Source organism: Arvicola amphibius, chromosome 5 (assembly GCF_903992535.2).
Source record: "Arvicola amphibius chromosome 5, mArvAmp1.2, whole genome shotgun sequence".
NCBI classification, from domain to species: domain Eukaryota; kingdom Metazoa; phylum Chordata; class Mammalia; order Rodentia; family Cricetidae; genus Arvicola; species Arvicola amphibius.
Genome location: NC_052051.1, coordinates 49866768 through 49890872, shown reverse-complemented (window position 1 = coordinate 49890872; position 24105 = coordinate 49866768). Strand labels below are relative to the sequence as shown.

The following is a 24105-nucleotide window of genomic DNA, read 5'->3' as shown; positions in this document are numbered from 1 at the left end:
TGTGGCTGGGACAGAAACATTGCTTTTTAAGCCAATCCAAACAGGTAGATTTTCCAGTGATAAAAATAGCTCTGTTACTAGGCATGAAGACGCACACCTTTAATCCCAACACTTGGGAGGCAGAGCAGGCAGGTCTCTGTGAGTTTGAGGCCAGCCTGGTCTACAGAGCAAGTTCCAGGACAGTCAGAGCTACGTAGAGAAACCCTATCTCAAAAGACCAACCCCCCCAAAGAAAGAAATACATACATACATGTGTGTGTGTTTGTGTGTGTGTGTGTGTATTCCATTGCTGCCTACAAAGTATCTGAAATGCTGATAGTTTGATTTGACTGGTGTCTTTAGATGGGCCCAAATTCTCGAGACTCTGTCATTGTTCAATGGGTTGCTTTGAAGTCCTATAGATACTTTAGTTAATAGTCTTATATAATTTTAATTCAAATAAAAATCAAGGAGCCAATGTTGGGTTTGGTCTCCAGCACTATACTTTTTTTTTCCAACATGAATAAAATATTAAAAAATTTAAAATGACCATAAATCTTTCATCATGCGGTTCAAATGTCTTTTTGTCACATAAACTGCATGCTGATTTCAGTTTGCCACATAAACTGCACACTGATTTAGCTTATTTACCTTCATCAACTCCGTGCTGCATCACACTGAGCACCACAGGGCACTCAGGAGCTTCCCTACTCGGAGAAGCCCATTGCCGGGGAAGCGGTGTCAGGGAGGCCTTCCTTACTGGTTAGCTGTTTTCCTCACCTCAGTGATTCTACAACTATTCCTTCCATTCTTTTCAAGCAGAAACCCCTGCTTTAGAGGAAAGCACTCACCTCCGCTCTTACCTGCAGCTGAAAAGAAAGAATTTCAGGAGAGCCATTACTTCCTCCCATTGGTCTCCGAGTTTCAAAGTCTAGAACATCAAACAAGGACAGTTTCTCTTTGCATATATTTTAAATATTTGCAAAAATAGCTGTTTTGTCCACCCTGCCCCCTTTTGTCTGAAGTACAATTTAAGGATTGAAGGTTTCTGTTTTGAATCACAGCTAAATTTCACTTTCTTGCCTCTGTCAATGAGTTCACTACAGGACACTATCCAAAGATTTATTCTCAAGTCCAGCATGTTAAGACACTTCTCCAAGTTTAGTTTCCTGCTTTTGAAATACACTAGACATTTAGAATTAGGGAGAGAGAATCAGTGTATATTTTCCAACTTATGAAAAAAATAAAATGGTTAATATGGGACCCAGCTAGCTGTACCACTCCTGGGCATATGCCAAAGGAGCCCATATCTTACCACAGAGGCAGCCACATGCCCGTGTTCATTGCTTGTTTGTTTATGTAGTTAGGAAATAGAACCAACCTAGATGTCCATGAACACATGACAGGATAATGAAAATGTGGTACACACGCAATTGGATTCTTTCAGCTACGGAGGAAAATGAATTCATGACGTTTTCAGAAAAATGGATGGGCCTGGGAAACATCATAATGAGTTAATGTAACCCAGACCCAGAAGGACAAACACCATATCCTTCTCTCAACTGTGGATCCTGGCTCCAGACATCGAGACTCGTGTGTTTAAGCTAGTAAAGGCCAGGAAACGAGGAAGGGGCCATTAGAGAGAAGGAAAGAAGCGTTGGCAGGTGTACTGGGGACAGAGAGTGTTGAGCAGGGCTGGAGATGGGGTTGGGGGAGAGAAGAGGAAGAGTTAACTAAGACTAAGAACACATGCAAAAACCATGTGGAAATCTGCTGGTTTGTAAGCTAATCAGAAAATACAACGATAGTAATGACAAATAAATAGTATAACACACACACACAAAAGAGTTTGAGTGCCGTGGCTCAGCGTGGGTGGATAATGCTGCTACCAGATGCTGTGATTATTGAGTAAAAATGCCAATGCCAGGTGGGGGGTACCTCCCTATGAGTTGTTGACCTTGGAGGCCCCAAAGCCTCGCAATCAACACAGCCTATTGCCAATGTTCTTCATTGCCCACCTGAACTAAATGGGATGCTCCTATTGCTTAAGACACCAGGAACTTTGGTTGGAAGGCATAGAGACATCAAGCTGGAAGTGAGCTAGGCTCTTCCTCCAATTTCTGGCTACCTAGCTCAGTGCCAGAAGGTGGTAGCAAGCTTCTTAAGAAGAAAAGCCACCAGTGTGAACCTGTGGGCTACAATACCAACCTTCGAGGCAGGCGTGACCAGGGGTGCAGGAGTGACATGAGATTATGGGGGTAACCAACAGCTCTCTGATTGCATTTGGAGTGAATTCATGCCTGGTCCTTCAATCTTGGTCAAAAGCCAGGGCTGGGGATGTCATAGGCTGTAAAGGGGAATCTGTAACTGCCATTTAACTAAACGGGCACAGTACCAAGCAGCCTTCTAAGTATTTATGGTTATATCCATAGATGACTTTTGCTCTCAACCTTGGTCGAAAAAGCTTCTCTTTGCAGTAGACAGTAGTTAATGCAGAGACTCATGGCTGGTCAAAGTATTTAGAAGAAGTGATTGTTGTGTGTTCTGCCTTAAACGAACCATCTCCACCACGTGCTCCAAGGCGTAGGAAACATCGCACAGGAAGGGTTTAGCAGGAGTGGAAGGGCCAGAGGACGAAACAGAACACTGAGAAATGCTGGCATTTGGCTATGACGTGATTGTCACACTTGTGATCTCCCAGCAGCTTTGGTGACCTGAGCAAGATGTGGCTTAGTCATGCTCATCACAGCTGGAGAAGGGACTTATGAAGCCTACCCCTTCCTGAGGAACTACTGATAATTGGCAGTTGCTGAAGGGAGGACATGGCCCATGCTTGTACCCATGCTCATGCAAGCAACGATAGTTAAGCTCTCTGATGACCTGAGCTCCATCACCACAATTCACACGGAGCAGTGAGAGAACCAGCTCCCGTAGCTATCCTTAGACATCCACATGTGTGCCATGGTGTGCGTGCATGTGTTCACGTGCTCAAATGCGTGCATGCATGTACACACACACACACACGTAAAACTGATGTCCTAGAAAAGGAAATGGTAAAGATAAAATTATTTAATGTAAAAAACTGGATAATATGAACAGCAGCAGATGCACCACAGTGCAAAACTATGCTCTGCATAATCAGACTGAGCCCATGGATGGCAAATGACGTCTTGTAACTTTATAAACTTCACTTTGGTTAGAGTAATTAAAGACCACAGCTTCCAAGGGACACAAAACTGGATTTGAAGTAGACTACACTGTGACTTTAAAATAAAGCCTGCATCCATGTTATGGTTGTGAAGGGCATTTTCCCAAGCCACACTAGTACTTTTTGTAGAAGGAATCTAGAGGCTGATTTTTTTTCAATTTTTAAAAGGCTTTTTCTTCTCTTTGTTGTTGTTGTTTATACGAGACAGTTTTTGACTCTGTAATCCAAACCGGTCTAGAATTTGCCCCAATCCTCCTGTCTCAGAGTCCCAAGTGCTGGGATTATATGCATGAACTGCTATGTCTGGAAAGCAGACGTTTTCTTCCAACAGAGCCGTGCACAGAGCAGGGGACAGGGCACATTCCTTCCTGTCTAAAGGCAGGTTTGTGTTTATGTTAGAAAAGCTGTCGCGGGCTCCAGGCAAAACAATTGCTTAAATATAGAATGGGCAAACCTTTCCATTGGGCTACCTGCTCAGCTTGAGCAAATCTGAACCCAACTGTCAGCACAGAACTGAAAAAAGGAAAACAACCTACCCACTGTCAAAGCATCTGTCTTGGGCGGGGATTAAAGCTCGGAGCTCTGTGGGTGACATTCATCCTTAGTTACTTACAATGTCTAGATAAAGATTGTTGTTTGAGCTTGTATGATTTACCTATTCCCTGTGATAACCGCTCTAAAAGAGGGAGATTAGGAGCTGACATCTGAAAGAAGATATTTTGAAATAGAGACCAAGAAGAAGAAACACAGGGCAGTCCTCCATAGCCAGAGCTGTCAAATTGGTTTTCAGAGTACAATTGAAAACAGACAGGCAAATGCAAACTCTAAGAGCACCTGGGCAACTCTGCTTTCCCCTTCCCAGACCCTTCCCTCCTCATCCAGCCCTTACAGAACTCTGCTTTTCATAATTCCATGCACTCCATTAGTCATGAAATCAATAAGTGCGGGCAAGTCTCTTGAAGCCTGTTCTCAGCATGGCTGGGTGTGAGTCCTGTCCGGAGTTCCTCATCTTCAGATACTGCAGAGCGGTGTCTGAGGACAACTGACAACAGCAAACAAAACAAACATGAAGCAGGGGCTCCCAGTTGCTGACGAACAAGCTTCCTTGTCTTTCTCTGTCGTTCTGATATAATGTTTTCTGACCTGCTTCTTTTTTATTTTTTTTTCAAGACAGGGCTCCTCTGTGTAATAGCCCCAGCTGTCCTGAAACTCATTCTGTAGACCAGGCTGGCCTCGAATTTAGATATCCTCCTGCCTCTGCCTCCCGAGTACTGGGATTAAAGCATGCAGCCCGGTCTGAATGTCTTCTTTCTGTGGTGTTTTTCTCTGAGGGTTGCAGGACAGTCTGTTTCCTGGCCATCATTTCTCTAACCTGAGATTCCCGGGTGCTTTGAGGACCAAATGGGCACAGAATGGGGAGATGGAATGGTACCTAGGAATTTCCCTGGGGTGGCAGCTGCAGACTCAATGACATCTGCACATTTCTTTTTTTTTTTTTAATTTGAATTTGTGTATTTATTTGTTTATTTACTTGGGTTTTGTTTTTGAGAGAGAGCATCACTCTCTATAGTCCTGGCAGTCCTGAAACTCACTATGTAGACCAGGCTGGTCTTGAACTGTCGGAGATTCACCTGCCTCTCCTTTGCAAGTGCTGGGATTAAAGGTGTGCACCACCATGTCGTGCCCAGTTACTTGGGTTTTTGAGACAAGGTCTTTCTCATGAAGCCCAGGCTGCCTGAATTGAATTAAGTATGAAACCAAGGTTGACCTTCAATTCCTGGTCTTCCTGCCTCCACCTCTGCCACAACCAACTCCTTCTTTAAATTTAAACCAGATTTATTGAGATTTAATTAATATGCCTTGGAGTTCACCCCAATAAAGTACACGATTTTTTTTTTCACCTGGAAAATGTTAGCATTTAATTGGCCTCCCTGAATGGCTTCAAGCCACCAGAACACAGGCACCTCCAACACCCTTTATCTTCTTTTCAGCTCTTCTGCTGAAAAATTTGGCTTTCACGATGACAGGCTGCTTAGGAAGCTTTCCCTTCCCCAGAACTTTGTAGTAGCCCGATCGCACGACGTCAATGATGGGAGCAACTCCAGTCTTGTTCTTGGCTGCGTTGACCCGGGTCTGCTCACTGACCAGTGTCCACAGTTTATCCAGGTTGACAGTCGGGCAGAAGCTCTGGTTCCTCTTTAAGTGGTAATGCCTCATACCAACTTTCCCGAAGTAACCTGGATATTTGTCGAAGTTGATCCTGTGATGATGCATGCCTCCAGCGTTCCCGCGTCCTCCTGGATGCTTGCGGTGTTTACCAATGCGGCCATGGCCGTGGCTCACGTGGCCCCGGAGTTTCCGGGTCTTCCTCAGTCTGGATGGCATGGCGGTGGCAGAAAGGAAAGAGCAAAGTACACGATTTTTAGAGAATACACTGAGTTTGTGTAAACAGCGGCACACCCAGCTTTACGCCATTCATGACCAGTTCCTGTGATCCCTTGAAATCAGCCTCCACTTAACAGTTTTTTTTTCAAATTTTACTTTTGAGATTACTATTGTATGCATGTGCACATGCCAGTGTGTGTGTGTGTGTGTGTGTGTGTGTGTGTGTGTGTGTGTGTAGAGATTGGAAGACAACCTCCGGTGCCAATCTCACCATCCACCTTGTTTGAGGGAGGGTCTCTTGCTATGCACTCCAGGCTAGCTGGCTGCAAGCTTCTGGGAAGCCTTGTATCTCTACCTCCCGTCTCCCCGTGGGAGTGTTGTGGGTACAGATACATAACTGAGCACCTGACTTTCATGTGGGTTCTGGGGATTCAAACTTAGATCCTCACACCTGCACAGCAAGTGCTTTGACCCAGTAAGTCACCTCCCCCCCTCCACATATTAATATTTATGGTTATATCTTTGAAATGCTATCCCTCTCATCTAGCCTAGTGGGCCATCGATTCCCCTATAGTTCTTGTTCTTCCGTCTCTGGTGTTCAGGAGAGCTAACTGTGGTCCCATAGTCCCGCAGGCAGGCACAGTACTCTTGCAGTCAGTTTGTGAAAGCCCAATAGCAACAGTCTTCACCCCAAGGCCGGGCTCACTCTGGGTCCCTGTTGCTGTCACTGTGTTTGGACCAGCCTCAACTCTGTCAGCAGCTGGGAAAACTGGTAATTCCTCTTCCAGCTTCCAGGCCTCCAGTTCACCTCCAACTCCAGAGAGTGCCCTGGCGTGGAGGAGTCTGCTTGAGGCCTCAGTCACCTTTCCTTCCTTTGGGTTTGCTCCTGACCTGATGATGCACTTGAGGTCCTATTGTTCAGATGCTAGTCTGTGGTGCCTGCTGGAGTCCTCTCCCCGGGGCAGGCAGGCCTGGCCAAGCTGCTCTCTCTGTCGTCACCCAAGGGCTTTGTTTTGAAATCCTACACTATTCTCGGCACTTCAGCAGGACTCTCTTCCCCAGCTAGAGATAAAGAAACCTGTTCCAAAGGTCAAGTTTCCAAATTCAAATAATTTTAAAACAGAGCAATAACCGGAGATAAACCAGATTTAAAAATAAGCCTTAGTTGGCTGGGCACGGTGGCACACACCTTTGATCCCAGCACTGGGAAGGTAGAGGCAAGCAGATTTCTGAGTTTGGGGCCAGCATGATCTACATAGAAAGTTCCAGGCCAGCCAGGGATACATAGAGACCCTGTCTCAAAACAACAACAGCAGCAGCAGCAGCAACAAAAAGCCCTAGCAATTATTTTATACAGTGATATTCAGCGTGTCTTATGAAATGGAAATATTCATCAGCAGTGTGCAGTGGGACCCAGGATGGCCAGTTTCCCAGATGAAATGTTACCAATGCTTATCATTTGGCCAGAGAATGGGGACATCAAATTGCACACCAAGACTGACCTCGACTGTACAAAATGTGTTTTAAAAAGGCCAGAAGGGAGTGAGCTGATTTTCGGCCCCAGTTAGTACCTGTTTCTTCTCTGTGTTTCCCTGTACTTTAAAAAAAGATGAGTTATGTAAACCAGCATTTGAGAGACTGAGACAGGAAGGTCACGAGTTTGATGCCAGCCTGGACACCATAGTGCGTTTATGTCTCATAAAATTCACTTCTCTTCTGTGTGCAACACAATGATTTTAACGGCCTTGCCAAGAACCCAGCCATTATTAGACATGAGTTTTCAACTTTTTTCACCCAGCAAAATTCCTCATCCTTATTGACAGCTGAGTTCACGCCCACCTCCAGCATGTAGCAAACATGAACTCGTTCTCCCCCTGCCAAGTGTACCTCTTCCGGACATTGTGTGTGAATAGTCAGCAACATGGGGCTATTTTATCTGGTCTCTCTCACTTAGGTAAACTTTGAAGACTTATCCACAAGGTGGCAATGGGTCTTGTCTTTATTGCGGAGTTTTCTATCTCTCAGAGGAACCAGATGCACCCAGATGCGCACCTAAAGGTAGGGCCGTCACGAATAATGTTGCTCCAAACCTCACATGCCTGTCTTCACTTGGCTTTGCTGTTCATTTCCCTTGGGGCTAAAACATCATGGCATCTCAGTGTTCAAGCAGCTATACTGTCTTGCAGAAGTTGCTAAGCTTTTATAAACTGCTTCCTGCTAGTTCCTGGTCCACTGGTCAGACAGGTCTAGTACCACATGGACAGTCATCCAAGAGCTGAGAAAGCAGAGACGGAAGGGTCACCAGATCTTGTCTCAAAACAAAACAGCAAAAGGATTCACGTCTTAGCTTTTGTATTTGTGTCTGGACCTGGGTGTCTGGCTTCCCTTCTCAGTGGGTTAGCGGGAAGGTGGGGAAATGTTCAGTTCTAAAAATGATGCCCATGCACAGAGAGTGACGTGAGATGTCCTTCTTGAGATGATGGTTTGCAGGCTTTAGAATTCCTTAAACTCCCAATAAACGACACTCTGTATGCGGTATCTTTAAAATTTTTTATTTTAAAATGCTTTATTTATCATAATAAATAACATACATATGTGCATATATAAGTATTATTGCTCATTTCTCTTTTTTTGAGACAGAGCCCCATTTTGCCCAGACTGGCCTTGAGCTCACTATGTCGTTTGAAATCCTGATCCTCCTGCCTCTACTTCCCACGTGAGAATTAAATATACTAATTATAAATGTTTTGACATATGAATACATTGTAGAAAATCTAAATCAAGTTACTTAACATATTTTACCGTACATACTTATCTCTTCTTTGTAGTCAGAATCCTTTATTTTTCCTACTTTTCAAGACAGGGTTTTTCTGTGTAGCCCTGGCTGTTCTAGAACTCACTCTGTAGACAAGCTCACAGAGATCCGCCTACTTCTGCCTTCTAAGTGCTGAGATTAAAGGCTTGTACCACCACTGCCCAACTATGGTCAGAAAGAATATTTAAAATCTACGTTGTAGGTAATTTTCAAGAAAATGGAGAGCCGGGCGGTGGTGGCGCACGCCTTTAATCCCAGCACTCGGGAGGCAGAGGCAGGTGGATCTCTGTGAGTTCGAGGCCAGCCTGGTCTACAAGAGCTAGTTCCAGGACAGGCTCCAAAGCCACAGAGAAACCCTGTCTCGAAAAAAATAAAAAAAAGAAAAGAAAAGAAAATGGAAGTCTTTCTCAGTAGAAGTCACATGATATCAAAGGAACCTATTTAAGGTTTATGATTCAGTCCGCTTTCAGAATTATACACTGATCCTGGCTGTCTAACACCCCACATCCTGTGGCAGTCCTTCTCAACCTCCCTCTTTCCCTAGCTTTTGGGAACCACTCTTGTATTTTCTGTCTCCACACAATTGCTTATTTTGGACACTCCATACTAAACAAAATTATAAAACATGAGGCTTTGTGTGTGATTTCTTTGAAATTCATTTATGCTATAACATATGTCACTATTTTTTTTTAATCTTCAGCTAGGTGTGGTGGTACACAGCTGTACATCCCAGCCCTTAAGAGGCAGAGACCGGAACATGCCGAGCTCAAGGCCCACTGGGTTAAATAGTAGGGCCTTCTGGCACAGGCCTTCAAGTTAACCAGGAGTATTCCACGCTCCTCTGTGCTATCACACTTTTCTGATATCCCTTGATGCTTAGCAATGGTCTCATCAGTCCTTCGCCTGGTTCTGTCATTGTGTCTTCATTAGCAACGCTCCCGTTTTCCCCACACGAAAGCATCTTACAACTCGATTTGGCTTTCCTTGGTTGTAGGGATTCCTGTCGCCAAGAGTCTGAGCAGCGGGGAAAGCTGTGTCCTCTTGCCTGGTGACCTGGCCCTTTTGGAAAGTTTTCATAGGTATCCAGCTGAAAGACACTGGTTTGTTCCAGATAAGATCTAATCATCCAGCATCTCAAGCTGACTACCTGCCAAGAACTCTGGGAGGAGCGCTGAGCAGATAATAGAACTCTTGTGTTGTCTTTGCACTCATGAAAGCGATCCCTTGGCCGAGAGGAGAAAACTAAACACTTACTAAGCAGAATGGCAGAGGGCTTAGCAGACCTGGCTTGGGATGAGGAAAGCAGAGGCCCTGGGACTCGTGTACTTATGATGTATTGGGCTTTCTTCTGTTCACCTGAGATACAGAAGTGGATAAAACAGACAAACCCTCTACAGAGAGCTTATAGTCCAGAAGGACAGGGCATGAACAAATTCGAGTAAAGGACACAATGTGTTTCGTGGTGGCAGAGAAAAATTAAAATGAGAGAGAGAGAGATAAGCAAGGTGGAAGTTTCTAATCACAGCAGTGTGCCTGGGGACAGGGTAGTTAACCCGGACACAGCCCGCAGTAAAAATTATGTTGGGGCCCAAGCACATGTCCTCAGAATGGCTATGGCATCTTCATCCAGGTTTCAGAACTAGGACCTTTGGCTAATGTGGACCCCCACCCCCACCTTTCCCTTTGATGGGCAGTGCCTGCTGACTCTTCTTTTGGGAGACTTGTCTGAACTGCAAGGCCACAGCATCTTCTAGAAGACTGGTAAGGTGGAAAAGGCAAGTCGCTGTTTAAGTGTTCAGGCATTGTGACCAAATCATGAATTCTGAAATATTTTCAATCTGGCTAGTGCTAAACTTGACTAAAGGTGAGATGGTCCTTCAGGGTTCCTGCTACATGAAAGAGTCTGCCACACATACTACAGGACACAGAAGTGACTTACAAACTGCCAATAAAGGTGGAACTGTCTTTGAAATTTCCTGTTTCATGGAAAAGTCTGCTGGATACTATGGGCCTGTGGGCTGAAGTTGGATACCCCAACAGTACAGAAGAACTTTGAGTGACTATCCAGGCAATGAGATGTCTCTGTCATTCTAGAGTTTTGGAAGTTGTTTGCAATAAAATTATTGTTTACTTAGGTAATATTATATCCTTCTGGAGTCTTCAATGGAGTTGGAGAATAGTTTTCCTTAACTATGATAAAAGATAAAGTAAATATAAATATTGTAACTGTAATTCTTGCTTGATACCTGTTTTGTTTTATGTAATTTTACTATGTTAAAATTAAAACCTTCCTTTTTATTTAAACAGAAAAGGGGATGTGATGTAGGATTTCCTTCTGTATGCTGTGATTACTATTAATAAATGAAAGAACTGCTTTGGGCCTATAGCAGAGATACAGGGGAACAGAGCTAGGCAGGGAAAACTAAGCTGAATACTGGGAGAGAGAAGGCAGAGTGGGAGAGAAGTCATGTAGACTTGCCTGAGACAGACAATGGAACTTTAGTCGGTAAGCCACTGCCATGTGATGATACACAGATTAATAGAAATGGGTGAAATAAATATGTAAGAGTTAGCCAATAAGAAGATAGAGCTAATGGGCCAAATAATGATTTAAATAATATGGTTTCTGTGTGATTATTTTGGGGCTGAGCGGCTGGGAACTAACCAGTGGCCTCCTCCAACAGAAAATAGCAGTGCTTGTCTCAGAGGCTAAATGAGAAAATGTGTACGTGTTCATAGGCAATCGCACATAGTGGGCATATGTGTTCATAGGCACCTGCACACAGTTGGCACATGTGTTCATAGGCAATCACACATAGTAGGCATATGTATTCATAGGCAATTGCACATAGTGGGCATATGTGTTCATAGGTAATTACACATAGTGGGAATGTGTGTTCATAGGCAATTGCACATAGTGGGCATGTGTGTTCATAGGTACCTACACATACTGGGCACATGTGTTCATAGGCAATTTCACATAGTGAGCACATGTGTTCATAGGCAAATGCACACAGTGAGCACATGTGTTCATAGACAATTGCACACAGTGACCATATGTATTCATAGGCAGTTGCACACAGTGGGCACATGTGTTCCTAGGCAATTGCCCATAGTGGGCATGTGTTCATAGGCATCTGCACACAGTGGACACATATATTCATAGGCACCTGCACACAGTAGGCACATGCATTCATAGGCAATTGCACACAGTAGGCACATGCGTTCACAGGCAATTGTACACAGTGGGCACATGCGTTCATAGGCAATTGCACACAGTGGGCATGAAAATAACAGACTGCTGGAGGTTGTTATTTTCAGACCACAAAGCAATAAAAGAAACAAGCAGGGATCCTGCCATGGAGCTTTTTCTCTGAAAAATCTAGCTAGCTTAGAGGTCTTAAGAACAGTGGGAGTTATCTCGCTTAAATATGAATTTTCTCACAATCCAGCTCTTTGTGAGCCTGGGTGTGGAATGCAGAAGTAGACAGGAACCCCACTCCGAGTTTGCTGACCACCAGATGCATGGTGACATTTCCCCAAGACATTAGCTGGATTTTTTCCCAAAGAATGAGCCATTATTGTGAGATATTGTTTATTGTAAACTGCTTCTGCTCCTGCACACTCACTGAACAAAGGTCACTTTCAAGACGCTCCATGCTGCAGTCAGGGACAGAGGACTGCGATGCTGTGGAAGCGGTGCTGTACCTCAGTTTGCAGTTCTGTTTGCATCAGCTCAGAACATGCACACGTTTGCCACAAAGCAAGTTGCAGAACATTTAATCGGATGCCAGATATAGAAAAATTGTATGCCTTATATGCACAGGTTGTTCTGAAAGCATGGTCAATAATCTGTTGACGATAACCTTACAAAGCTAACATTTTTACTATGTATCTGTCTTAGGGTTTCCATTGTTGCAATGACCAAAAACAAAGTTGGAGAGAAAAGAGTTTATTTGGCTTACACTTCCATAGTGCTGTTCATTAATGAAGGAAGTCAGGACAGGAAACTCAAACAGGCAGGATCCTGGAGGCAGGAGCTGATGCAGAAGCCATAGAGGGGTGCTGCTTACTAGCTCTTTCTCTATGGAGTGCTCAGCCCACCTTCTTATAGAACCCAGGACCACCAGCCAAGGGATGGCACCACCCACCATGGGCTTAGCCCCATTGGTCACTAACTGAGAAGATCCATTACACCTGGAGATCTCATGGAAGCATTTCTTCAACTGAGGCTTATTCCTCTCTGATGACTCTAGCTTGTGTCAAGTCGACACACATAACCAGGCAATATGATATCCCAGGGAACCCCAGACTTCGGTGTTCAATTAATGATCATGTTATTTGCAGAATAATTTCCTAGCCCTTACGCATGTAGAAAAAATTTATATTCAAATTTGGTGTGGTAGTATGTCCCTATCACTCCAGTATTTAGGTCCCAGAGGTAGGAGGATGGTAAATTAGGGACCAGACAGGGCTTTCCATGAATGTCTCAATATTCTAGTAATAATAATTTAGGGAGAAGACCTCAAGATTTGTCTTCTGACAAATATAAAGTGTGCATGTGTAAGAATATCATGTCAGTTACTCATGGTAAGGAGAGGACTTCCCTTTGGAATCATGTCAAGATGGCTCTGCAAGTGAAGGCACTGGCTGTGCAAGCTTGATGACTTGAGTTTGATCCCTGGCGCCCAGAGGAAAAGCTGGATGCTGGTTTTGGGTTTCTGGGCACGATGGTGAAACTTTTCTGGTTGTCCCAAATCTGGGTCCTTCTGTCACCAGCCACCTCTATTATGCTACACAAGTTTGACCTCAATAACATCAAAGTTGTGTATCTGAAGTGTATGGGAAGTAAGGATGTCACCACATCCGCCTTCCCCCACAAGAAAGGCCCCTTGGTTCTGTCTCCAAAAACAGTTGGTGATGACTTTGCCAAGATTGTTGATTGGAATGGTCTGTACCGCAGTCTAAGGAGAGCCAGCTCTGGGTATGAAAGAAATCCATGGAGTGGGTGCACTAAGACTTTCCTGTCTGAGGGGTTTGTGGAAAGACAGACACTTCTATTCTGATGGTTTCTCTTTATTCTCTCATGCTGAATTCCAATTCCCTTTGTTCTTCACAGCTACATATACCCAACAGACTCTTTCATGCAATATAGGAGTTACATTTGAAGGTCACAGTCTGTTTCTTAAGTAAATGATAAAAAACAGAGTCATTCCAACAACTCGTATGCAATAAATCTAAATAACTTTTTACAGAACAAGGAAGGATTTTTTTTTTTCAGTCAACTCCCTAACTGGTGGGCTGTAACTTGCAGCTGCAAAGAAAGAACCGGTCATTTTGTTATCTATCTAGAGAGGGAGTCTATAAAACTAAACTACTGAGGGATCTAAGAAAAATAAAGAAATTGTGTGCTATATTCTATATATAAACATTTTAAACTAACTTTCTGTGATCATCAGTCACAAAATGCTAGGCTTTCTAGGACTCAGTGTTTACAGAAAGAGAGAGCTGCATCATAAAGGCTTTGGTTCAGGCCCGATTACCATAAATCTTTTAATATTAGCTCAATCGGCACTGTCCAAAGCATTTTTAAAAATATTTATTTATTTATTATGTATACAATATTCTGTCTTGTGTGTATGCCTGGAGGCCAGAAGAGGGCACCAGACCCAATTAGAGATGGTTATGAGCCACCATATGGTTGCTGGGAATTGAACTCAGGACCTTTGGAAGAGCAGGCAATGCTCTTAACCTCTGAGCCATCTCTCCAGCCCCCTGTCCAAGACATTTTAAATCTTACAATGTAGTTTTCTGTCCTGTGTGTAACTTTAGACCATAAAAAAGGAAACTTATAACTCTTTGTTGGGCTATGAAGTCAGATTATTTTCTGTAGCCTTGGTCAGTTAGAAAATCTTTTTCTGTGGTGTATCTGAAAAAAGCTGTTTTGTTTCTAGACCTTGGTAAACTGCTTCCTGTCACCTGTGCAATGTCAGAACCTAACATAAAAAACAGTTGGCTGAACTTTGAGTCTTCAGGTTACAGACCTGTATCATGAAACTGAGGTTAGGAATTAGTGCAGAGCTAATCACTGTCCTAAATTATCAGTCAGATGTAGCAGAGAGACTGGCACAGCAGTTAGATTGCTTTGCACCTTTAACCTTAGTTCAACAAATCAGACAGCTGGTTATTAGGTTATTATGTCCATGTGAACTGGAATGCTTTTTGTGGGAATAGTTTATCTAAAAAAAAATTAGCAAGGTGCCTGGTCTAATCTAAAGCTACTTCAAAGTTTGCTTGTTTGGTTTTCTTTTTCAAGACAGGATTTCTTTGTGTAACAGTTGTCCTGGCTGTCCTGGAACTTGCTTTTTAGTCCAGGTTGGACTAAAACTCACCGAGATCTGCCTGCCACTGCCTCCCAAGTGCTGAGATTACAGGTGTGCATCACCACCACCCAGCTACTCTGAAGTCTTATATCAGCTAATAGTACACAGCTGTCTTGGCAGCCTGGGAAATACTATTTTTCTAGGCCTTGACTGTGTAGCAAAACTCAGTCTGTATAAGCTAACATTATTGATATCAATGAGACAACACAACTTAAGGAGGAGTCACCTTCTAAACAACGTACAGATAAAAATGCCCAGGGTCAGGATGCATGTGTGAGATGAGGTGATGTGAGAGTTTCCTCCTGATGGGCGGACACCTTGAATACTAACTGCCATCTGCTGTTCTTACGTCATGGCTTTCAGCGGGTCTGAGGATTACAGAGAACCTGGTCACTCAGGACAGGCCCTGACTGAGGTGGTACCCTCTGCCTCTGCCCAGATCACCAAAGCCATCAAGGAGCCATGGAAACAGAAAGAGAGAGGAAAACATTACTCACAGCGGAACTATCACTTTTGATGAGATTGCCGATACTGCTCGACAGATGTGGTAACTGTCTTTACCCGGAGAACTTTCTGGAATATTAAGGAGATCCTGGGTATGGCATAGTCTGAGGGTTGCAGTGTGGATGGCTAATACCCTCTTGGCATCATAGATGAAGTCAGCAGTGGGGCAGTGGAATGCCCAGGTAGTTAAGAAGTAATGAAGAGCTGGGCGGTGGTAGCACACAAGAGCGAGTTCCAGGACAGGCACCAAAGCTACAGAGAAACCTTGTCTTGAAAAAAACAATAAAACAAAACAAAACAAAACAAAGCCAAAAAAACAAAAAACCCACCAACCCCAAAAAACAAAAGTAACTTTTTTGCCAGGCAGTGGTGGCTCATGTCTTTAATCCCAGCACTCAGGAGGCAGAGGCAGGTGGATCTCTGTGAGTTCAAGGCCAGCCTAGTCTACAAGAGCTAGTTCCAGGACAGGCTTCAAAGCAACACAGAAACCTAGTCTCAAAAAACCAACCAACCAACCAACCAAACAAACAAAAAACCAAGAAGACACCTCCCCCCCAAAAAAACCAAATTAAACAAAACAAAACAAAAAACCCAGAAGTAACAAAAGAAAAATACTTCAATAGAAGACCATCTGACCAAAATAAACAGTTAAATAAAATGCATTGGGTGTTGGGATTCTGCGATCCCAGCACCTTGATGGCAAGGTGGAAGCAGAGGGAGGAGGCTTACCCAGATGCTCAAGGGTCAGCCGGCCTGGATTACTCAGTGCAGAAGCAGCATACACAGCAATAAAGACACACACAAGAAAGGTCTTCCCTCAACAAAGTGGAAGGCGAGGCCTCTACATAAGCACGGCAGCACTCTCACATGCACAAATAAATTTTTTAAATCATTTATTTTTATTATTTTATGTGCATTGGTGTTTTGCCTGCGCATATATCTGTGTCAGGGTGTCAGATCTTGGAATTACCGGCAATTGTGAGCTGCCATGTGGGTGCTGGGCTTTGAACCATGGTCCTCTGGAAGAGTAGTCAGTGCTTTTTAACGACCGAGCCATCTCTCTAGCCAAGTAAGTATTTTTAAAAAGGAGTTGTCTCCAAGTATTCCCAGCTTTACTTTGTAAGCATGGGGATAGCTGCTGCATTTACACTAATCTGAATTAACTGATACTAACGGTGAGGGTGGGATGGGGAGGGGGGCATCTTCTGGTGATTGGTACTTCTATATTAATTAGCTCATATACTGCTGCTAGAAGATGATTTTTGAGACTAGGCAGTTAACCAAGGAGTTTATTTAGCCAAGTTTTCTGGAGGTCCAAGAGTATGATCCCTGTGGCTCTGTGATTTGGTAGGATGCTTAGAGCAAATGTGAGGGGCAGAAATCACACCAAAAGCCTGGAAGCCAGAGGGACTCAGGGTCAGGTGTGTTCTTATGTATCAACCCATTCCCATGGGGACCAGCTCATTTTGAATGACTGGCATTAATCTCTTCCTAGGGTGACTGCATTGAGCCACTTTTCTCAAATGTTCTACTGTCTTGGCTTTGTAACAGTAAGCTTTGGGCACACATACATTTTGGGGATAAATCTTGTCTAAGCCAGGACAACTTACTTGGGTCTTTGTTGCTCCTCTCAGCCCTGGTTTACATTCTTCAGAGTCAGAATAGCTAGGGCTGTATTGTCAGAGGACTGATCCCCAGTCTCTGGAATGCTTATAAGCACATTTCTAAGTCCCTTGCTTTTCACCCTGCACGCTTACTCCAGCTCAGGTAATTATGGCAGAAAAAACAAATAAAGGGCTGGAGAGGTGGCTCAGCAATTGGATCAGTTGCTCCTCAGCTGTGTACACTGGGGTGCAGATCCCAACACCCATGAAGCAAGGCTGGGTTTCTCATGAATGCTAGCAAGCCCTGCTCCAAGAGACATGGCTGGTTTCCAGTCTACTGGATAAAAAGTCAGCTCTAGGTTCAGGGAGAAACCTTGCCTCAAAGGACTAGACAAAGAGTAGTATAGGAGGGCACTGATATAGTTTTCCAGCCTCCACACATAGGCAGAGGTGTGTATATCCACACAGGTGGGCACATACTCAACACACACAGATATGCAGCAAAGCCTTCCTCAAACGTACATAACAAAACAGCATTCCTAAAACCCCCAAGTCATTTGGTAAATAAAGTCCAAATTATAATTAGAATAAGCAATGAAGCTTAAAGAAAACCTTTTTAAAAGAGAAGTGGAAGCCAGGCATGGTGGTGCACACCTTTAATCATTGCATTGGATAGGCATTTTCAGGAAAAGCTCTGCGAATTTGAGGCTAGCCTGGTCTACAGCGTGAGTGTCCACCCGCTCCACTTCCTATTATTCAACATAGTGCTTAAAATTCTAGGTAAAACAACAAAGCAAGAGGAGGAAATAAAATGGATACAAATAGAAAACGGAAAAATCAAAGGATCATTATTTGCAGATGATATGATTCTATACTTAAAGGACACGAAAGACAGCCCCAGAAAATTCTTAGATCTGATAAACATTTTTCAGCAAACTGGCAGGATACAAAATCAGCCTACAAAACCCAGTAGCTTTTCAATAACAAATATGCTGAGAAAGGAAACAGAAAGACAATCCCTTTTACAATTGCCTAAGCAACAAACCTCAAATCAAAGCAACAATGTTGCAATAAACCTAACCAACAAAGTGAAAAACCTATACAGTGAAAATTTAAAACACTTAAGAAATAAATTGAGGCTGGGTGGTGGTGGCACATGCCTTTAATCCCTGCACTTGAGAGAGAGAGGCAGGCAGATCTCTGTGAGTTCAAGGCCAGCCTGGTCTCTGGAGCAAATTCCAGGGTAGCCAAGGCTACAACACAAAGAAACCCTGCCTCGAAAAACCAACCAAATAAGTAAATAAATAAATAAATTGAGGAAGATACAGCAGATGGAAAGATCTCTGGTGTTCTAGGATTGGTAGGGTTAGTACTGTGAAAACCACTTTCCTACCAAAATTGACGTACAGACGCCAATACAATCCCCATCAACTTTCCAGCACTGTTAGTGACTGAGCAAGACAGGGCCCTTCAGGGCATATTGTACTTTCAAGATATGCTTTCCTTTTAGTTTAAACTATGGCAGGGTGTAGTGGCACACACCTTTAGTCCTAGCACTCTGGTGGCAGAGGCAGCGGATCTCTGAGTGGGAGGCAGAGGAAGGCGGATCTTTGTGAGTTCGAGGCCAGCCTGGTCTACAGAGGAAGTTCCAGGACAGCCAGGGCTACACAAAGAAACCTTGGAGGGTGGTGAGGGAGTGGGTGGGTTATGAAGCAAACTGGGCATGTGCTGGAATGTCCTGGTCCAAAGTACCTCCCCATAAAAATATGTATGATTTCCCCTTGTTTGGAGAGAGCATTGTTTTGAAAACAATCGCAATTGCCTGCTGCAGGAGAGCAATCTTTTGCCATTCTTTCATGACTTGGCTGTGCTTATTTTGGCTTTGTATTCAACAAGATGTGAGGTTATTGTGTTGATCACAACACCATTTATCAAATCAACAGGAAAAAAAATAGTCTTAAAATTCATATGGAAGTACAAAAGACTCCAGATAGCTAAAGCAATCCTGAACAAAAAGAACAATGCCAAGAAAAAAACAGGAATGACTTACCATCAAAATGAAAGCTTTTCATTGAATCCTGGATATGAATGACAATGCTTCAAAGATCTCTGCAGGAAGAGAAGCTAATGTCTAGAGAATAAAAGGACTTCCTTCATCTCAGAAAGAAAGAAAGCAAGGTTGTGAAGCATGTGTGTCACCCCGGCCTAAGTTCCTCTCTATATGCAAACATACCGTTTCCCTGGTAAATTCCTCAGCCCTCCTTTGTTTGCAGACAGCATTATTTTGGAAATGGCATGCAAGTAGGCCCTTTCAGACAGGAAAACAGTAACTTCAGAACAAGGCATATATTGTTCTGTTGTCAATTTGAGTTTATCAAAAGTAATTTTGAATGTTATAATGTTTATATTTGAACTAGCCTGTTGTAAGGAGGTTGCTTGTTTTCTGACTGCTCAGCCCGGAAATAATCACATAGAAACCATATTATTTGCAATACTGTTTGGCCAATAGCTTAAGCGTATATTTGGCTAACTCATATCTTAAACTAATCCATCTCTATTAATCTGTGTATTGCCACATGGTTGTGGCTTACAGGGTAAAGTTCCATCCAGAGTCTCTGGAGGGGGCTACATGGCTTCTCCCTGACTCGCCTCCTTTCTCCCAGCATTCAGTTTAGTTTTCCCTGCCTACTTCTATTCTACTCTATCATGGGCTCAAGACAGTTTCTGAATGATATTCAGAGCATACAGAGGGAAATCCCACATCACCTCTCCTTTTCTGTTTAAATAAAAAGGAAGGTTTTAACTTTAACATAGTAAAATTACATGTAACAAAACAGGTATCAAGCAAGAATTACAGTTATAATATTTATATCTACTTTATCGTTTACCATAACTAAGGAAAACTATATCAATTCTTCAACTGCATCAAAGACTCTAGAGGGATATAATATTACCTAAGTAAACAGAAAGTGCATTGTAAGCAACTTCCAAAACTCTAGAATTGACAGAGACATCTTGCTGCCTGGACAGTCACCCAAAGTTCTTCTGTACCATTGGGGCATCTATCTTCAGCCTACAGGCCCATAGTATCCAGGAGACTTTTCCATAAAGCAGGAAATTTCAAAGACAGTCCATCTCTACTGGCAGTTTGTCAGTCACTTCTTCTGTGTCCTGTAGAATGTCTGGCACACTCTTTCATGTAGCAGGAACCCCGAAGGACTGCCTCACCTTTAGATAAGTTTAGCACTAGCCAGATAGGAAACATTTCAGAATTTGTGATTTGGTCATATCTACCTACCTACCTACCTACCTACCTACCTACCTACCTACCTACCTACCTACCTAATCTATCTAAAGTGTTAATGAGGCAATCAGCACTCACTATAAATGGTTTTATTTTGGTTATTTTTAGAGACAGGGTCCCTCTAAGGAGCCCAAGTTAATCTGGAACTCACAGGCTGATCCTCCTGCCTTAGGCCCAGGAGTGTGCTAGGTTTATAGACACACAAGTCACCATGCCTGAAGTTAATATTCATGAAAATCACAAACTTTTGATATTAAGAGAAAAAAGAAGCAAACAAAAAGCCTGGCTTTAATATGCTTTTAAAATTGAGCCTCAGCACTCAGTAGGTTGAGGCAGGAAGATTATAAATTTGAGGTTAGCCAGGGCTACAGAAAAAGAGCCCATTTTAAAACAAGGTTTCCAAGAGGTTCTTGAAAGAAAAAAAAGAAAGAACTTGACTACTCCTAGGTATGGCAGAGGTTTATTGTAGACAAAGGGAGAGCATAGGTGGAGACAGAGACATCTGGGAGAGTCTAGAATGTGCATGAGCAGAATGAATTGGGAGAGGAGGAGGGGAGAGGAGAAAGGAGCTACAACCAAGAGGGGTGGCTTGGGCCAAGAAACTAGCCAAGAGGTCAGGAGGGTAAGGGGTAGACAAAATGGGCAGGTAACCAAAATGGCTGGATTATATAGGGAAGGGCAGTCTAACCTCTGGGCTGATGTTTAGGGTCAGGGTGTGTTGCCAGCCTTATCATTTAAAGGGAAGGGACTAAGGGTTGCTGGGAGAACCTGGTAGCTAGGTTTGCTTTGATATGTTAAACAAGCACCTCAGCTAGCAAGTTGTTCAGGGTTTGAGACTTAGTAGTACTTAGCAGATGCGGCTATCTGAACAACACTGAGCCTGTTGCTAACTCCATCCTAAAACTCCTAATTGAGTTGACTTTAAGTATTCCTAATTACACAGACACTCTAGCCAAAAATGGACTTTTAACTTTCAATTTCAATGAGTAATTACAAAAAGTGTTTACGTGAAATCCCTCACACTGAAGAGGAGAGTTGGAAATTCCCTCACTGCACTGAAAATGAGCATGGCCTGACACCTTGAACATGCACAATCCCGTTCCTTCTTTGTTCATGTTTACCCGACTTCTCAGCAGTGTCCAGTGGACTGAGGCTTCCTACTCAGAGTAACTAACATTCTCTTCTTTCCCAATTCTCAATCCACTGTTTTTTGGTGGCTCCTCCCCTTCCGCAAAAAATATATCCGTTGGGTCTTCTCATTTCATTTCCTATCATCTACTATTGCACAGTGAGAAGCCCAATAGCCTGCTTCCATATCCACGACATCAATTTGGCAAATCCTGCTGACCCTATCTTGATTCCGTGCAATCCAAATTTTAGCTCCTGTAGTGTTTCTACCGGTCTCTACATCTTGTTCCATGCATACTTTCCATAATACCTAGAAAGTATTTATACTTCCAAATGTTTCCCAACTCACTTGAAAAAAAAAAAACCACAAAAAACAAAACTTCATTACTTCAAATAATAAACCACACATAATTGGCCCTTCCTGCTCTAGTCAGATACACTTACCCCATGCCTGAGCCAATTTCCCCTACACCTGCATTTCTAGCCTTTTCTTTAATCAAATGCAAGTTTAACTTTCTTTTGGTAATTTCCCCCTCAATTTGAAATTAACTTATTTGCTTCTCCCCATAGAACTGTGCTCTCTGGGCAAAACAATAATTTGTCTATTGGCATTCCTGAGCCTTGGTACAGTCCGTGGCATGCAGCAGCACTAAGCGAATGACCCTGAGAACAATGCAGGGTGTGGAGAAAGCATGATCCCTTCTGCGTTGCAGGACACGGGCTTCCTTTTCTAACTGCTGCGGGATGAAGGCTACATAAAGAAAGGGAATGGCAATGTCTCTGTGTCAGCCCTTTGGTAGCCAACCAAGCACAACAGCTTACCTACACTTGCCTGCAAGGCAACTGTCTCCAGAACCCCAGTCACGGCGCAAAATTAAATAGGTTTCCAGGAAAAAGTGAGATGCTTCCATTCATTACTCTGAAAAATAAAGAGTTGGAAGCCCAGAACTATTTGGTACGAAACCAGCTCAAAACACCAGGCATACATATTGTCTTAGCTAGGATTTCTACGGCTGTGATCTACACCATGACTCAAGGTAATTTGAAATGGAAAGGGTTTTGACTTCCAGGTAACAGTTCAACACTAAGAGAAGTCAAGACAGGAACTCAAGCCAGGCAGGAACCTGGAGGCAGGAGCTGACGCAGAGGCCTAGGGGGAACACTTAACTCATGGTTTACTGAGCCTGCTTTGTTTTTGAGACAACCTGGCTGTACTCAAAGAAATCCGCTGAGAAATGGGACTAAAGGCATGAGTCACCACTGCTTGGTGAGCCTGCTTTCTTCGAGCACCCAGGACCAATGAGCCTGGAGATGGTATCGCCAATCAAGACACTACTCCAGACTGCCTACAGGCCAGTCTCACAGAGGCATTTTCTTAACTCAGAGTTCCTTACCAAATGAGCCTAGCTTGTGTCAAGTTGACAAAAAGTCAGGTATATGTACATATGTACACCCTCACTAGGCTGATGGTGTTAAGGCAACACCCCACACCACAGTGTGAAAACAAATTGCTAACCTGCAAGTTCCATCTTGGGAGATTTAGAAAAGGATGCTGATTTTCGATATTCACCATGGAATTTCAATTATACAGTTATTAGTCTTTAAGTTCTTTTGACTTTCAAAGGTAGTTGACTGCACTACCACTGTACTTTTGAAATTTAGGGTTGGATGCAAAACTACATCGGAGGAATTATTTTGGATATCTAACAAATTCCTAAGGTTTTTATTATTTTGATATCATAGCTCCTAAAATGACCTATTTAGGCAACCACACTAGGGGCCTAGGAGAGCATACTGTTCCCCTACTTCTTTCCTTGTATTAGTTCCCTGCTTGGAAATACTTAACCTCATACAGGAGTGACTCCAAGAGAATTTGTCTGCAACATGAATCAAGCCTGGGTAGATTATTCAACAACTGGCCATGAGTCAGAACTCAATCCTACAAAAAAAAACCCTCTCATCTTCAAAGCAAAGGACTGAACTTCTTAGCACTATTTTCTGAGAAACATTCTCAAAACACTATTTTACAGAAGTGCACACTGAAATAGTCAAACATATCTCCTGTACAGCTTAAAATCAGTGTGCCTTGACTGAGAACCCAAGAGAAGCTTGGCAGGAAGCGGATTACACCACTTGCACTGCCAATAAAGTATGTGTATTTTCAGATGAGTTAAAAACCTCTGGCACCTAAGCATGCCATACACCTTGAGCGCCTTGCACACGGGTTGATTCTCAAGTGTTGACTTGTGGGTCTTCTAATTCCATCCTCTGCTGTGTTCGTAGTCACCTACTTCCTCCCACCCAGTTAGTGAGATCAGCATAAGCAAAACAAGAATTCCTGACACCATTAGTTATGGAACACAATGTAAAACTCAATGGTTTTCCACCCATCACTCCACTTGGTTTTAGAAATAAACATTCCAGATACAACTCTTGATGCTTTCATGAGTTGATTAAAATGAATAGCTCTTAAATATATCTCTAAACATCACACCTAATCTTCATTCATGTCAGCAAGATGGAAAGTTTCCTTCTTGCTGTCTTTTAGGTTTCAGGGTTCTCCTCAGTGTACCCACCTGTGTCTTAGTGTAAGCGGGGACTTTTTGTGAGTAGGCAGTGTTCCCAAATCAGTACCACTAGGCAGTGTCTCATTAGTATGCACTCCGGCAACTGGCTCAAAAAATTCTCAAGATTGCTAAGATTTGGAAAGGTTTAATTTTTGGAATTCTGGAGAAGGTAGTAGAGTTATAATGCCATTTGAAGATGTTTTATGATATTAAGCACTACAGACTAAA

At 43.1% G+C, this 24105-nt stretch overlaps 1 protein-coding gene across 1 annotated transcript; it reads right to left on the bottom strand.

Moving 5' to 3' along the window:
* Positions 1 to 5041: 5041 nt before the first annotated feature.
* Positions 5042 to 5688, bottom strand: LOC119815525 (60S ribosomal protein L27a-like). The gene has a single exon (XM_038331681.1). It carries the CDS (start codon positions 5570 to 5572, stop codon positions 5129 to 5131), a length of 444 nt encoding a protein of 147 aa, XP_038187609.1. The 5' UTR covers positions 5573 to 5688; the 3' UTR covers positions 5042 to 5128.
* Positions 5689 to 24105: the final 18417 nt, after the last annotated feature.